This window comes from Curcuma longa, chromosome 8, assembly GCF_044706935.1.
Source record: "Curcuma longa cultivar G26 ecotype Majalengka, Jawa Barat chromosome 8, ITB_CL_G26_1.1, whole genome shotgun sequence".
In the NCBI taxonomy this organism is placed as follows: Eukaryota; Viridiplantae; Streptophyta; class Magnoliopsida; order Zingiberales; family Zingiberaceae; genus Curcuma; species Curcuma longa.
The window spans coordinates 8,701,368-8,718,223 of NC_133868.1; the positions used below are offsets into that span (position 1 = coordinate 8,701,368).

Here is a 16,856-nt window from a genome sequence, read left to right on the forward strand (position 1 = left end):
ACTTTTCATATCATTTAATAATTTTTTAAATTGTTTTTTGGTTTCCTCACGTCTAACTATAAATCATTATAGCAAACACAAGGAAAGATTCTGATAGCACCTGCAAGAAAACATTAATTCAGTTAACATGAACAAGTATCCGAATGCCCTAAAAAGATATAGTTTCATCAAAGAAGTGGTGCTGGTTTACTGAATGCAGACGAATAGAGAGGGGGCAAGAACAGGCAGTGCTTGTATAAGAGAAGCCAGGAGATTGTTGCTTCATGCTTGTATAACAGGTAGTGCTGAGGCAAGTCGGAACTTATTGACTGCTATTTGCCAACTGATGGCTTTGTTTAGTTACTTTAGCACGCTTAGAGACCTGAAATCTTTGCTTTGCAAGTGGGGCATATGAACCCAAGTGTATCAGATGCTTCACCGGAATTTGCAGCAGATGATGCATGGCGGAACTCTCTGCCGCACCAAACGCAAACGGATGTCAGCTCGTACATGCTGTTTTGCAAGGAAATGTCCCAGCCTAAATGAACGGAAGCATGGTCCAGTTCGGGCTCATAGTGCAATTCAATAGGTGGCTGTGCAGGAATAGAATCTTGTCTGGTCAAATTATCAAACTCGGAAGTTTCAACTGTGCTTAATGTCAGCTGAGTAAAACTGGATGACGACTTCTGGCTATTAGCATTGAGATCCTCCCCATTCTGCTAAAATAAAGAGTTTCAAGCAGGATGTCAAGGGCACAAAATTATCAGAACACAGTAACAGTATCTGTACAGGAGAAAATTGAAGAAACTTTGAACAGAAGTAGTCGAGAACAGTTTCATAAATTTTACTATTTCCTGTCTTGAAATTATCAACTAGCAAGGGATTTATCCAGAGATGTGGTGTGAGCCTCAACTGCACTCACCATTTGGTATTATATGGCTCACCAGGATTCTGACTGGTATTGAAGGTATTATTTAGTCATGTACTCTATTTTCGTTAAGTGCTGTTGCATTTACCTTCAGCTATTCAGAGCTAAATAATCTGAAGGGCATAAGATGCTTTTTATTATGACTACAAATAGAAGCCACAGGGGCCCAGGTTGAAGAAGATTAATATAGATGAGCGATAGCAGAAATTTTTTTTGGCTAAAACCACAAGGAAATTGATGCTTGAACACTGGCTCATCTCAGTTTTAATGTGAGGCAACTATGATCAAGTAGGGTCTTAGACAAGCCTAACACCTGGAAGAACAGTGCATCATAGTGGATATTGAAGTGCTAAACTGCCGATTATTGTAGATGATTATATGTGGCTAGTTTGATAAGTATTGTTAATGCAGTGAATCAAGGTGTTCGCTAGTCAGCAAACCATGCTATGAACGCTAGCCAATTTATAGCTTGACATAATGATATTCAAGAAATTTGGCCACATGCTTTCTGGCAGGGTTTTGTTTTCACTTAGATTATATATAATCTCACTTTCTCTTTGCAAAAAAGAAAAATCCAGGTTACATGCATAAATATTGTCAAACATTCGAGTTTATAGTAAAGGGAAAGGCAGACTGGCGACCAGGAAAAATTGAATGCCAGGTGCAGAAAATACAATCATACTAGGTAAAAATTTTCGCAGTTGAGCTTCTCTAAACATAAGTTACTATAATACCACCCCAACAGACTGCATTCCGCCTAACAAATCTTCTTAGTTATAGCACATGACAAGATGAACCCTATGACATACAGGTCGAGTAATGCTATATCATCTTAAACTTGTGTTACCTAAGAACAAGCTGTTTAGCAATTCCCCATCTTAAAAACCATCAACAGTTGTCCATTTTGTACGGAAGCCTAGAATAGTCAATTAACACTTACATGTATGCTTTATTATAAATGGATTACAAGATTTTATTAATAATGAACTAAATATGAAAAGTAGATACCACCAATTGGAAGCTCTTTCTTCTTTATAAGAGTATTAAATGTACTTTAGGAAATAAGGTCTGATATCAGTCTTACCTGATCAGGGTTCATGTCGACATCTGGAATATGATCAGAAGAACGCAACCAAGGAGAACCGAGGGAGAAATCAAATCCCAAGGAATTTTCACTATCATGAAAGGAATTATTTGCAGCACTGGAACCATTAAAACATCTATCTAGTTCCACATTGGGCTCATCTATATCTCCAAGCATGCATTCCTTCATGTCAATATCAAATGTTCGCACTCTATTTTTATCAACATCACCACTGGATCTACTAACAAATGGCATGTTTGTATAACTAGCATTGAAGTCCAATGGCAAAATGCTTCTGGCATTATCTCCAACAGTAAACACATTGGAACTGGCCGATTCATTTTTTCTGCAGGATTTTACCATTTCAACAAGGTAACTTTCTTCGGTATTCCTTACATGTGCATCAGTAGCATCTTTCCCAATGGCATAATTTGGACCATTAGCTGACAGGGTAATCAACTGGTTTTCTGATTCTAACCTATGCTCTGTTCCACACTTCTCAGCATCTGAAATGACAACAGAGGGTGACATCTCTCTCCCATTAGATCTCCCAAGGACCGTCTTATCTACATCGATGTGAGACATTAATATAAAATTGAGAGGATTGTTTGTTTTGAAAGCTATGTTGTCAGTGGCGTCAACATTTGACTCTGGTATAATGCCTATAAGATCACTATCATTAGTTTTGCAGCCATCAACGGACATGCTTTCAGGAAAAAATTGGGCCACTTTGTTAGCTGCTTCACAGGCTATATTAGGCACATCATTAGGGGCTATATATGTTACGTCCAAGCATGGTTTGGAGTCAACATCATTGACCTGTAGACTATTAGATTGAACATTCCCGAAATGGCAATCATCATCATTGCAATCATGATCATCAATTTTCTTGATACCACATGTGTCAACCTTATTGATATCACCAACTTCAATGTTCTTTGCGTCGCTACTGTCCTTGAAATGACTAGCTTCCACAGTTTGTACATCAGTACCATCTGTATTTTCTTCAATTGCATGATGATAATCACTGTCCTGATTATCAGATGTCATAAGGGTGTCTTCAGCAACCTTTTCATGAAACATAATATGTAGTGCGACTTCACCAACTTCAATGTTCTTCACATCACTAGCTTTGTCGTGCTCGAACTGACTAGCTTCCACATTTTTGACAATACCATTTGTATTTTCTTCAATTTTATGAACCTGATTATCAGAAGATGTCATTAATGTGTCTTCAGCAACCTTTCCGTGAGACATAATAGGAAATGCAACTTCACCATTCACGCATGAACTATCTTTTTCATCCATAACATTGAAATCATGAGCAGTCACTACAGAAGGCATTTTAGTAGTTTCAGATTTCCTAGAATCAATTTCATGATTTTCCCCTTGACAGTGCATATTTGCTGAAGCAAAATGAGGTTCACTAACAGTTATAGGAGTAGAACTCTCAGCCGGGGTTTCAGCTGAATAGAAATCATGTGATAGAGCAGCCACTGGAGCTGGATTGCAAAATGTTTTTGAGTTATCATCAAGAAGTGCTTCAGCACTCAAACCTTGGTATCTCACATGAGTTCCAACATGGCCATAGTAGCGATGTCTCTCGGCAAAGACCTTGTGACAAAATTGACATTCAAATTTCCCATCCTTTATAATAACACCATCCCCTACCAGTTTGCCTAGTTTACGTCTCTTTGCACTCTTTTGCTCATGTGACAGCTGTTTCTGCATTTGAACATGCTAATATTAGATCAGTAAAATTATGCATTTTCACCGATTCCTGTGTTACCTGATTCTGAGCATCATACAATATAATTTGCCTATCAGGCTCAGAACATGAAGAGGCAAATGGTGCAACTGCAGGGCAACCAGGCTTGTCGTTCACAAGATTTTCTGGAACAGCAAGACTTGCAGCCTGTTCATATGCTAATAAAATAAATAAGGAAACGAACAGCTCATTCCAATTAGAAGACCAATTTGCACTTACATAGTCAGTGTTTAACTTGCCATTCCTTGAGGCACCCACATTAGTTTCAACAGAAACTGGTACCAGAGCATTTGGATTCCCAAGCAGAGTGTATATATATGCTGCAACCTCTTTGCAGGAAAGAAACTGTTTTCCACTTGGGCTGGGAAAGGAAGACAAAGTGAGTACATAGATATGAATATTTCAAGGCCATGAAGCTCAACATCAAACCATAGATTTTTTTACCAATACAGTCAAACAACATTATTAGATATAAGAAGGATTTGCATATAAAAATCTCATGATAGGTCTATATTATTATGGTGGATTTTAAGAGAAGAATATGAATTAATTATATTTGTGAGCTAAAGGATAGTGACAAAAAGTTAGAACGAGAATAGAAACTAATGATAAGATAAAATGTACAGGCAAGGTCTCCTCAACATATTATATGGATGAGAAACTTAACCACAGTAAGGTAAAATCCACACAATATTAGATAACTATAGATCAGGAGTCTTTCATTAGAATGGTATCCAATTGACACCACGCTGTAAATAATATAAAAAACAATAAAAATTAGAAGAATATCAAAATCAACCAGTAAAAAAACAGATATATGCATATGCCGATAAGAATAATGTGTTTAAGTATGCATGTTCATTGTGTAACATTGATTATGCAGCTAAGAGGTTAAATTAGGGAAGAAATGAAGAGATTTTTCAGGTCCTCTGATTACTAAACCAATATACTCCAAGTATAACTGGAAGATTAATTTGACTGTATGGATGAGTACTGACAGCAAGTCAAGTTGATAATATGTCATTATAAGTGCAAATTGTTGTGTTGTACAGAATTGTTGGACAAGTAGATGAGTTGGCATCGGACCTAAGTTTGGGCTCATGTTCCTTATTGGGAGACTCATCGATCCTCCTGGCCCTAGTATGCAACTAGTTTTGCCTTCCTGATCTAATAACATTAGTTCTGTGTATTGTCATCAATATCCAAGTCATGTTTCTTTGTCAAAACTTCCACATTTAGCAAATAAAGGTGCTTCAGGTAAAAACAAGGAAAAGATCTTAATAGTGTTAATTGTAATAATTGTGAGCTAGCTAAAACCTTTCACCTTTAGTTACTCAGAAATTTTAGCTTCGCTTGATATTATTCACTCTAATATTGGGACCTTGCACTCACTCTCTCAAAGGGAGGTGCAAAGTACTATATCACTTTTATTAATGATTTCTTATCAATGTTTTTTTAGGTTATTTGGATTTATTTCATGCATGATAGCCTAAATCTTTTCTTCGTCTATAAAGATTTGTCCATTATGATTCACATGTAATTGTGGCAAACAATTAAAATATTTTGATGCAATTATGGTGCAAAATTATTATAAAAACGTTATGCTCCTTCAATTATCATGTGCAGAATCCCCATAACAAAACCGAGTCATTAAACATAAGCACTGCATCTTGTTGGAAATTTTATATCTTCTTTCCTCATCCACTTAAAAAAGAAGGCACTAAGTATAGTTGTCTCTGTCATAGACTGCTTACCTTCTTCCACTCTTTAACAACTCTCCTTCTGTGAGACTCTTTAATTCTCCACCAAACTATAGGCACCTCCAGCTCTATGGTGACACCGCTTTTCTTGTCCTCCCTAAATACGAGTGAGATAAGTTATCTATAAAAAAAGTCTTCTTATAATCCCAAGGTTAACAAGTTGCACATGCATGTTGCATTCTAGGAACAAATTTCACTCTTCACACAACCTTCTTGAAAACAGCACTTCTTGCCCATTTATCCCATTTATCAGTGAGAAGCTCAATGAACCAGTAAACCAATTGAAGCAATCTAGATCTCTCCAGGTTTCTCTTCACGGCAATTCCAACAACATTCCAATAAGAAATGTCATCTAGGGCACTCATGGTAATCTTGCTACACACCTTTAAGACTACTACTATCACTTATCTAATGTGTTGTCTATTCATGAACCCAAAAGTTACTGATAAGTTGAATATATCTAGTACACAATGACAGTGAAAATGCAATATATCTATTACACAGTGACATATTTCATGAAATAACAAAGCATGTTGAAGTGCTTACCATTTATTTGATATCATTATCAACACAATACATTTGACCTTTAATATGTATCACTAAGGTACAAATGACAAATCACTTTGTCAAATCAGATGCTAAGGATTGGCTTCATTTTCTCGAGACCAAACTGAATCTGCGTGAGGCATCTCCAGTTTGAGGGGATGTTAACAGCTAGAAACAAAATCATCATATCCCATCATCCAACCCATGGAATCCTATCAATTACTCTAACATATTTTTACTACTCTGTTGATAAATTTTCCCCTACTTTGTGAATTATCATGTATCGTGCATTCACATCCTTATTTAGGGATGATACCAATGTATACATACTGTACGATTCATCAAGGAATAACAAACACAAACCATTTCCCCCAAAATTGTCAAATAATATTTCAAGTTAAGAAATTATTGTTCATCAGTTTGATCAAAAGTTTCTGGCATATGATGTGTTCAAACGATACTAAGATCGTTACAGCAATTAAGGAACAAAGGAGACAGAGGAAGAAACCTGATGTATCGCCTGCAATACACCCAGACTTCACCTTCCTTCCTCTTAAGACTAAGCAACAGCTTCCATCCCCTCGGCAAGTGATCACCAAACTCTGAAGCACACACAATCCTCCTCTTCCTCCTCCGGCTCCCCCACTGTCCGTCAAATCCACTCATGAAGTCCAGAAGCTGCTGCTCAGTCGTCAGACCTATCGTCCTCTGCCTCAGCACCTCGGTAAAAGGATCCACCTTCTGGCCTAAAGCTAACAAATCCACAGCTTCACCTTTTCCATTCAAGATCTCACGATCTTCATCCTCTAACACAACCATTACGCGGTTACCCTTATCAGGATTCTGCGGGTCACTGCCGTCGATGCTAATTAGGTTTCCCTGGGCTGGATCGCTGGTAGAGGTAGGTAGGGTATGGGGACTAGCTTCCTCCCCGGCAAAGAGCTGGCGAAGGTAGGAAATGATCTTGAGGTTCTCCTGGCGCCCTCGTTCGTCATCGTCGGCATTTCCCGCTTCGGCGAAAGAGGGCTCGAGGGCGGCGGCGGCGGAAGAGGAAGTTGAGGAGAAGTGGCCGCGTGGGCGGCGGCTGGCGACGGTGGAGGGTGAGGCGGGGTCTGGATTGTGAGGGGCGAGGCGGAAACGGCTGTAGGTCTGTTTGCGGCTGCCAGCGCTCTCATTGAAGATAGCGGGATCAATCTTGGGGATTACGACGTCGTCGGAGCGGCGAAGGTCGTAGGCGTTGGGGCAAGAGAGGGCGAGAGAGTGGATCTCCGCCTGGGAGAGAAGGCGCAGGTCCACCACCGGAACCACCTCCGAGGCCGGGGGCGCCACCGCCATGGGAGGAAGGAACAGAGCGATCACGCGCAGGGGAAGAAATTGAGGACTGTTAGTATTTATCTTGCCATAAATATAGGGACCTTTACGAAATTTTACACGATACTTCTTTTAATTTAGCAAAAAAACGAAAGAATCTTTTTTTCATTTGGTACTGAATATACATTTAAATTTTTTCATAAAAAATTAAACTTTTAACATAATAAGATTAATTATAGTAGATAAGCTCTATCTATTTTATAAAAAATTATATTAGACAATAAATAATATAAAACCTAAAATTAAATAGTAAATTTGTATACATAATTTTTTTACATATTTTTTAACGATATGAAAATTATCATATTCATAAAATATAAAGTTAAATTTAGAAATCAATATAAAGTTAAAATTTTAACAATTTTTTTTATAGAAATGTCATGAAATAGTTATGCTACAATATGATCAATAAGTAAAACAGAATCCTTCTTTTATAACTCAATTACTGAATCTAAGTGAGTCGAACAAAGTCACTTAAAAAGTATTTTTATACTATGATCATATGGAAACAGAATCAAAATATAACATTAAATTGAAATAAAAATAAAAATCTAAGTGAATTGAGCACTAAAAAAGTATTTTTCTATCACATTTGAACAGAACGATATTATTTTTTATAAATAAATTTATTTATTTTCTAGTAAGTATTTTTTTTTAGCTTTTGCAATTCCAGTAAAATATATATCCTACTGTTCGTCCATACTACCTCAAGATAAGATCAGATGAAACACCTCACCGCCACGTCGGACTTTAAAAAGACCGAAAGGAAGACACAATCCGCCCTGCAATTCACCTCTACATTTGATGACTCTAAAACCATGGGTCCCTTCTCTATTCAATAATCGCCTGGGTAAACAAGCATGTGAATCGTACTGTGTAACTTTTTTTTCGTCAGAAAAAAGTGGTCAATCGTTGGCCCCACAGACGGCACGAAAAGGAAGGTATTATTTGTAGTGAGAAATTAATTTGTACCTCAACTCTACCCAACCACTATCTTGTTGGACACCCGGACCCTCATCGAACCAATAAACTATCGGTATGGAAGTGGGTTAATTGTTATCTCAAAGCTATCGATTCCTCTCGTCCTCGTTTCTTCTTCCCCCTGCTGCTTTTTCCCCAACTCCAGAAAAAAAAATAGAGCGAGATTTCTCTCCGGTGACTCGAGAGGCGATGGCGGCGAGGGAGCAGAACGTTTACCTGGCGAAGTTGGCGGAGCAGGCGGAGAGGTACGAGGAGATGGTGGAGTACATGGAGAAGGTCGTCGGTGCGGCGGAGGCGGAGGAGCTCACGGTGGAGGAGCGCAACCTCCTCTCGGTGGCTTACAAGAACGTCATCGGAGCTCGACGCGCCTCCTGGAGGATCGTCTCCTCCATCGAGCAGAAGGAGGAGACACGCGGCAATCACGACCACGTCGAAGCCATCCGCGGCTACCGTGCCCGGATCGAGTCCGAGCTCGCATCGATATGCGGCGGTATCCTGCGTCTTCTGGACTCTAGCCTCATCCCGGCCGCTGGCGCCGCTGACTCCAAGGTTTTCTACTATAAGATGAAGGGCGACTACTACCGATACCTGGCCGAGTTCAAGACTGGACCCGAGCGCAAGGACGCTGCCGAGAATACCTTCTCAGCCTACAAGGCCGCCCAGGTTCAGATCCCTCGTGTTCCTGCCCTCGATCTCTTTGATTTGATTCACATCTAATTTGGACTTATCTTTTGACTGGAAGACCGTCTCATACTTGTAAACTGTTTTTCGGATCCTTAAACACTGTAGTCTTTATTTAGTTGGACTCTGTCATATTATTTGTAAATAGAGTAAGGGTATTGGGGGTTTTGATTGAAGTTGGCTATGGCAGGACATTGCTGTGGCAGAATTAACACCGACACACCCAATTCGTCTTGGTTTGGCTCTAAATTTCTCGGTGTTCTACTATGAGATTTTGAATTCGCCAGACAAGGCTTGTGCTCTCGCCAAGCAGGTAAGCCCATCAGAGTATACTTGCTATTTTCTTTTCTCAGACTGTTGTTTAGGTGACATTTATCGACGGAAGAAGCTTAGTTCTTGGGATTGTGTGCTTAGTACCATTTCCCTTCTTTTTGTAGCTGAGATATTTAATTTAGTTCACAATATGTAAGTTTCAAAGCGCTTACATGACAAATACTGCATGCAGCACCTTTTCTCAGATTGTTGCTGATATTTTTCAACTGGAGAAACTTATTGCTTGGTAGTGTGTGCTTAGTTCCAGTTCCCTAAATTTTGTAGTTGAGATATTTAATTTCAGAATATGTAAGTTTCAAACATTTTACATGATAGAGTTGGAAGGACAGATACTGCATGCAGCATCTTCTCTCTGATTGTTGTTTAGTTAACGGGAGAAACTTAGTTCTTGGGAGTGTGTGCTTTAACACCATTTCCCTTCATGTTTTAGTTGAGGTATTTAATTTAGTTTTTTCAGAATATGTAAGTTTCAAAGAGCTTACATGATAGAGTTGGAAGGACAAATGCTGCATGCAGCATCTTTTCTCAGATTGTTGTTTTGGTGACATTTATCGTCTGGAGAAACTTGGCTAATACCATTTCCCTTCATTTTATAGTTGAGACAAATACTGTATGCAGCAACTGTCTAATTATTGTTTTGTTAGTTTATTGAGATTTCTTACAAGGATAAATTCATGCCATGAAAACACCCTTTCCTCTTCACCTTTTGGTATCACAAATATCCAGGGATGTCTCGATAGTCTTATTGATATCTTTATTTTTTTTATATGCCAATATGCAGTTGTTGTCCATCACAAGTAACTCAGGATTTTTGTTGAGACTCCTCTTGATATGTGTATTTGTGATATGGAATGACTCTGGTTGTAACCAATTCAAGAGTATCATTGCCTCTCTAAATCACTATGGTGTTTGACTGTTTGTTTCTATGTTTCTAACATATTATGCAAAGGTGTTTTTTTGGGCTAAAATAACATTCTTTTGCTTCTTGATTTTTTTTATTCTTGCATGTTCAACATTTGTACTGAGTTGTAGCTTGCAGACAAAATGGGGAAATAAGATATGTTATTAGTCCCATTAACATCCTGCATACAAGTAAAATCCTTTTGATTGCCACTATGCACCATTTTCAGTTGGTTTCGAGTTGTCTTTTTCTTGTTGAAGCTAGTTGTTTTGAGCAACTTATTCTTAAGTTTTCTTTCATTTTTGTTTAGGCTTTCGATGAGGCAATCTCAGAGCTGGACACACTTGGAGAGGAGTCATACAAAGATAGCACTTTGATTATGCAGCTTCTACGTGACAATCTCACCCTGTGGACTTCAGACATGCAGGTAATATCTCAACCTTAACTTGGACTCCCCAATTTGGTCTCCTTGTATGCCAATGTGAGTAGTTTGATAAGACTAAGATAAGTGGTGTTTAAATCCTTCAACTCATCATAAATTTCAGTAGCATAGAGTTTTAGTTTTATTTAATAAATATCATCTCTTAGGTAGTTGGATAGTCTGATATATAATAAATTGAAAAATAATTACAATTATTAACTTGAGGTGATTGGTTGGATGGTTACATACCAAGTGTGAAAAATCAAAATCACTGAATTTAATCTATCTTCACTTACCCGTTATAATTTAATTCACATCTCTACCATTGTAGAAAATACTTCTGAACTTTACCTCAAAAATGACATCATTTCAAGTGTTCAATATTATAAAACACGTGTGAGAATTATCAGCCAACAAGTTTATTGTACTTTGGTGGTAAACGCAGCACAATAACACAATATTCCAATATTAGCATACTGAATAACAAATAATTTAACTTTTGTATCATGCAAATATTTCATTCTGAATGGGGATTTCATAAGTTAACAAGTTCAAATGATTGATGCTTAAATTGTAAGTGGTAGAGGTAGGTATGCCAAAGAAAAATCGAATTATGTAATTAAAAGTGATTGAATATTAGTATCGATATAATCTTCAATCCAGTTTAATAGAAGGATAATATTTATGTAGTAACTTGGTTACAATCAGAATTAACTTTGTAGTTAAGAATATGTATGTTTACGCTAAAACTTTTTTTTGGATGACTGATGCGGTTAACATTAAACTTTTACAGGAGGATGGTGTAGACGACATCAGAGAAACTAGCAAGCCAGAGGATGAAGATGAGCATTGATTTTAAATGGTTGATTATATATGTGCTTTTATTTAAGATTTATATGGTGCTTTAGCTTGCAGATTGAATTTACTATCAGTACATGAACATGAAGTGTGTAATGAACCACCTGCGTGCTTTTTCACAGAACCATTTGTGTGTGTTAAACCTTTGCCTTGTCTCTTTTCTTCAATCTTTGTCTGCTGTCTTAAATCTAATCTAATTTCAGCATACCACATTTGTGATACAATTATTTGGCATACACATTGCATTTGGTGGGGAACAATGAAGCTCTAAATATTTCTGGCTACTTGCTTGCCTTTAGTATATGCATTTAACTCGAGTTGAAATGCCAAGAATTTGATGTACGACATTGTTTCCTAGGCATAGACGTTTTTAGCTCTGTTCCATGCAAACTCTTTTTCCCATGATACTTTAACAAAAGTTTATTGTAAAAGGTTGCTGGCCCAAACATGTGTTAATTTAATATTTCTTTGTACATAAACTAGTTAGTATTGAGGAATAGTTGTTTTCGGAGTATAATTGAGTTGGTTATGACGGAACAAATTTATTGAAATGGATAAGGTTGAATCTCGGCGAAGTCGAAGTAATGTCTTCCTTCATTGTGGTGATCAACTACAGTTTCTTAATTGACTTCCTCATAAATAATCGTGAGATAAATTTCTGAAATGATGGATTTTATCTTTTTGTTGAAGATGAATAGTTAAATATGCCTTTGGAGTATAGTTGGATGGGATAGAATTATTGAATTGGATAAGGGAATTTGGACTATGTCCTCTCTTATAATGATTAATTATGTTTTTTGATTTATCTCATATGATCCACTGTCTCGGAGCGTTTGGAGGACCGATTTAACTTTTTATGATTAGTTAAATATAAATTCAGAAAATATAATTGTTGCGGATAACCCCTCCAATTCCCCTGATATTGTTTTCGAATCCTTCGACGCGCTTCTCGATTAGCTCCCGCGCTCGCCGGACTAGTACCAGCTCAGCATCGCCGCCATTTTCTCGTCGGCGAAGAAGTCGAAGCAAGACGCACCGATGAACTCCTCCTCATCCTTGCCCTCCTCCTTCATCTTTAACGTCGCTCCAGGGCTCTGGTATAGGAATTCGGTCCTCGAATCCACGAGGTTCACCAAATCGGGACAAGAAAATTCGTCGGCGGCCACCTCGAGGGACAGTGTGTCGGAGCCATAGGTCAACTGGGTCGTATTTCCGACGAATTCGTTGGTCGCAGTGGCGTCAGTCACGACGGCGCTCGAGTCGCTGTCTGACACGCCGTCGGCCTTACCGACTGCCGCAGCCGGAGGTGGCTCTTCCGATTCCTCAGCGATCTTCATCGAAGTATCGGAGTTAGCCGTGGGATCTTCCTTCATTCCGAGCTTCGCCTGCAATTTCTTCATCTGCGTCGGAATCAAGAGATCAAAAATTATCAGTTCATCGAGCATAAACGACAATTGTGTCTCCTTCCTACTAACTTGGGAGAGGAGCGACTGGTTGTAGCGGTGCAGGGAGTCGAAATCGCAGCGGAGGGCGTCGTGGGAGGCCTTGAGGGCAGCGTAGTTGCTCTCGAGTTGCTTGGTCTTCCACCGGGCGCGGCGGTTCTGGAACCAGACGGCGACTTGGCGTGAGTGGAGGCCGAGCTCGTCTGCCAGCCGCACCTTGCGCTCCGGCTCCAGTTTGTTCTCCTCTTCGAAGTGCTTCTCCAGAGTTCTCACCTGATCTGCGCTCAATCGCCGCTTCTTCGCCGTCCCACCTCCGCCGGCTTTTTCCTCCTCCTCTTCCTGGATCAATCCAGCTGCTTCCTGCTCTTCTCCTGCTGATTATAGCTCAACACTTACAACTTGACTCAAGATCTAAGGAAGAAGAACAGAGCACCAATATATATATATATATATATACCAGAGGAAGAAGGGATCAGAGAATTCTCTGAGATGCTGATCGCCCTCCTCTTCATGTTTGCTTCTGACAGCTAGCTTCCTTCTCGAAGAACGCTGAAGAGTAATGGCATGGCCGGAGAAGAGAAGAGAAGGAGAAGGGGAAGAAGGTGGCAGCACTGACGTGAATATTTGAGTCGGAGTATATATAAACATTAAAAACTACTTCTAAATTTTGTGGAATTAGAGAACTAATAACACTAATTAACTTTTGTGAGAGCGACATTGCGGTCATCTACACACTCAGTAATTGAAAGCTACTTTTTCTTAACCAAAGAATTAAGAAAAGATTAATGTTCTCTTTCATGCGTCAACGTCCGAGCTGTGGAACTCTAGAAGAAAACGAAAGCAAAGGAAGAAAACGAGAAGAACACGACAAAGTTCATCCTACTCTGTCAATTAAACAAATTTTGGAGACGCTGAATAATTTCTGAGCAGAAAGAACAGTGTAACCTATTAATAGCAGAACAAATACCATATTGCAGCAGTAATTACTCATTAAGAAACACTAGATTTCATAGTTACAGCACTCCTTGAGAACTATCAGCTGATGATTACAGAAATAATTGGTTCAGTACCTAAAACAAAGGACATGAGAAATCTAAGAGTTCACCATGTGTTTGTCAGATTGCGAGGTGCATCTCTTTCCCTGCTTAGTACTCTAAGCTTCTGAAAGGAGGGTGAAATCTGAAGTAGCAGTGAGCAGACAAGCAAGCTGGTCTATTGAGTTACATGAGATTGATTCCAATTGTTTTCTTCTCCTTTTCCTGGTATTTTGGCAGCGCCCGAAGAGTCAAAAGCACAATGGACCCAAAGACGAAGAGGGACGGAAGACATGAAAGTGGAGTTTCTTTAGGGATAAAGTAACTTTACTCGATGAACTGCAAAGCAGAAGCTAGACTTGACGTCTCCCTTCAAAAATGGCTTGCAGTTGCAGGAAGGCACTGACAAAACAAGAACATGGAATGGAATGGGGATGCAGAAAATGCAGCCAAAGCGTCCTCGATTGACAGGGAAAAAGAACTTCACTTGGTTAATCTTCAATTCCTGCATGTTCTAACTTGGCAGGGAATCTAAAACGAAGCTCACAGGACAGAACAAGATGTCGTCTCACTGAACATCGATTGCGATTTCAACGCTCTGCGAATGCCGAGCCTCTGTTTTTCCACGTCTTGGAGCAGGTGGAATCCTGCACACGTAAAGAAAGAAGATAAAGTGGAACCGGAAAGAAATTTTTGATATAAAAATATTTTATATATAATATTTTTAATTAAATTAAGTTAATTTTTATATATTTTAGTCTATTAATTAAGGATGTTTTTAAAAAAAAATTGAATGAAGATAAATATAATTAAATAGTTGGGTATTATTTTAATTAATTAATAGTTGTTTGAAAAAAATCATTACTAACTTTAAGCTAACAGCTTTGGTCCTTAAGCGGGGCCCACCTCGCATCCAATAGAAAGGGCCGGTTATCACGCGGTTTCCGCTTTCTTAAATGAAGCGTCGTACCCGCCCCACCAACGACCTCACCAATTCCAGTAGGGGCCCACTAATGCCTCTGGGGTAGGCAACGGGTATGCAGTCGAAATTGCAGGGAAGGTGAGCACCGGCACCACGTGATCCGAACCAGACGATGGGCCACGTGGCTATTTGTGGGTGATGCGGCAGAACGCCAGGATCATTGACCTCGCCGATCGGAAACCGACGCCTTCTCTTTCCCATCGGCGATGCCGACAGAGCAGTTCTCCGGTCATCATCCGCCCTCTGATCGTGCGTGAGATCCACTCCCAATGGCTCTCTACCTTCGGATCCTTTCCGATGAGACTGATCCCGACGAGGAGGTGGAGTATCAGCACAACCGCCGCTTCTCCAACGTCCTCCTGATCGGCGCAGCCTTATTTGCGGCGAGCCTCCTCCTTTGCATCATCTACTACGCCGTACTCCGCCGCCGCCGTCGCCCCTCACTCGCTGCCGCTGACATAGGCGTCGGAGGCAATCAAGACGATGGATCGTCGTCGGAAGAAGGGGATCCGCTCCATCACGTGTGGTACATCCGGACAGTAGGCCTCGAGGAGTCCACCATCATCTCAATATCCGTCGCGGAGTACCGCGCCGGGGACGGCCATCTTGAAGGCGCCTCCACTTGCTCCGTGTGCCTTGGCGAGTTCTGCGACGGGGATCGTGTCCGCCTGCTCCCTAAGTGCGCTCACGCGTTCCACGTCCCCTGCATCGACACCTGGCTCCGGGCTCACGTCAATTGCCCCCTCTGCCGGGCTCCCGTCGTAGATCCCCAGGGCGAGCCTGCGCTCGCTGGCCTGGACCCCTCTACCTCTACTTCCAGGGACTCGATGGACTCCGTCTCAGTATCCTCCGCTGTTGCGGGTCGCAATATAGGAAACCCTCTACTTGATGAACAACAAAACGGAGGATCACAGACCTCGATCAACGTGGTGATTCCCGTCAACCCTTTTGGAGAATTTGATTCGCTCCCTGAGAGTTCATCGTCGCAAGAGAAAATTGATATGGGCGCCAACAGTCTGCAGCCAGTTACGCGATCCATCTCAATGGACACACCATTAATGAATTCTGTCGTTGTTAGAATCGAGCCAGGACAAACAATCTTTGATAAGGATGGTAAAGATGCAAACTTTATTGGCGGAGAGAGTGCAGGAAAGGGTACTTCCTCCAAAGAGCTTTCGAATCAGAAGGATCGTTCTGATATGGAAAGATCGGTTTCTACCAATGGAAGGGGGTTCTTTTTCTCCAGACATGGGCGGGTTGCCAGAATACACAGTATGCCTATGTAACATCGGCATCTATTAGTTTTCAGACTGCGGTATACGCAGATCATGGATACAAGGAGCAGCCAGCCAATTCAGGAGTTTCTCATATCTCTGTTTTATACGTGATTTTATTAGGAAGAAGGTTCAAACATAGTTTTCCCGAGGACTTTGTTGGCAGTGAACTCCTGAATTATTGGATGCATAGCTTCATCAACTTTCTGCTCAGCAAAGCAATGATTGTCCAGTCATTGGATGTTGCAGAATAAACATTTTGTTTGCTTCTCTAACCTACTTTGTGTTTTATTTCATAGATTGCTAGCTCATAAGGTATAATTGTGCTTGAGATTCTGTCTATTAGCAGAGTTTATTTGCAATGTGATATTTTGCTCTCTGGAACCATGCATGCATGCTATTATATATGTTTCTTTTTGTTTGCATAATTGCATTAGCAATCCAGTCTATGTTTGTCTTCAAGACACTGCTTAGCCGGGGCATCATCTTAGTCGGTTTTGCATTAGCACTGGA

At 40.1% G+C, this 16,856-nt stretch overlaps 4 protein-coding genes across 6 annotated transcripts; 2 read left to right on the forward strand and 2 right to left on the reverse strand.

The window, feature by feature from the left end:
* Positions 1-94: 94 nt before the first annotated feature.
* On the reverse strand, positions 95-7,403 carry LOC141833685 (uncharacterized). 2 transcript variants are annotated; one of them, XM_074721172.1, is made up of 5 exons: positions 6,574-7,403; positions 3,979-4,120; positions 3,781-3,906; positions 1,992-3,716; positions 95-695 (listed from the first exon to the last, which is right to left on the reverse strand). In XM_074721172.1, exons 1-5 carry the CDS (start codon positions 7,398-7,400, stop codon positions 354-356), a joined length of 3,162 nt encoding a protein of 1,053 aa, XP_074577273.1. In that variant the 5' UTR covers positions 7,401-7,403; the 3' UTR covers positions 95-353. The 2 variants fall into 2 exon arrangements, with proteins under 2 accessions (XP_074577273.1, XP_074577272.1); XM_074721171.1 differs by having other exon boundaries at positions 95-698.
* Positions 7,404-8,541: 1,138 nt separating this feature from the next.
* Positions 8,542-11,778, forward strand: LOC141833686 (14-3-3 protein 6-like). The gene is made up of 4 exons (XM_074721173.1): positions 8,542-9,080; positions 9,289-9,411; positions 10,643-10,759; positions 11,547-11,778. Exons 1-4 carry the CDS (start codon positions 8,607-8,609, stop codon positions 11,604-11,606), a joined length of 774 nt encoding a protein of 257 aa, XP_074577274.1. The 5' UTR covers positions 8,542-8,606; the 3' UTR covers positions 11,607-11,778.
* A 662-nt stretch (positions 11,779-12,440) lies between these two features.
* Positions 12,441-13,640, reverse strand: LOC141833823 (homeobox-leucine zipper protein HOX4-like). Of its 2 annotated transcripts, none has more exons than XM_074721321.1 (3): positions 13,511-13,640; positions 13,087-13,424; positions 12,441-13,011 (listed from the first exon to the last, which is right to left on the reverse strand). In XM_074721321.1, exons 1-3 carry the CDS (start codon positions 13,563-13,565, stop codon positions 12,586-12,588), a joined length of 819 nt encoding a protein of 272 aa, XP_074577422.1. In that variant the 5' UTR covers positions 13,566-13,640; the 3' UTR covers positions 12,441-12,585. The 2 variants fall into 2 exon arrangements, with proteins under 2 accessions (XP_074577422.1, XP_074577421.1); XM_074721320.1 differs by having other exon boundaries at positions 13,087-13,427.
* Positions 13,641-15,247: 1,607 nt separating this feature from the next.
* On the forward strand, positions 15,248-16,771 carry LOC141832851 (RING-H2 finger protein ATL52-like). The gene has a single exon (XM_074720218.1). The coding sequence runs from the start codon at positions 15,339-15,341 to the stop codon at positions 16,353-16,355; it is 1,017 nt and encodes a 338-aa protein (XP_074576319.1). The 5' UTR covers positions 15,248-15,338; the 3' UTR covers positions 16,356-16,771.
* Positions 16,772-16,856: the final 85 nt, after the last annotated feature.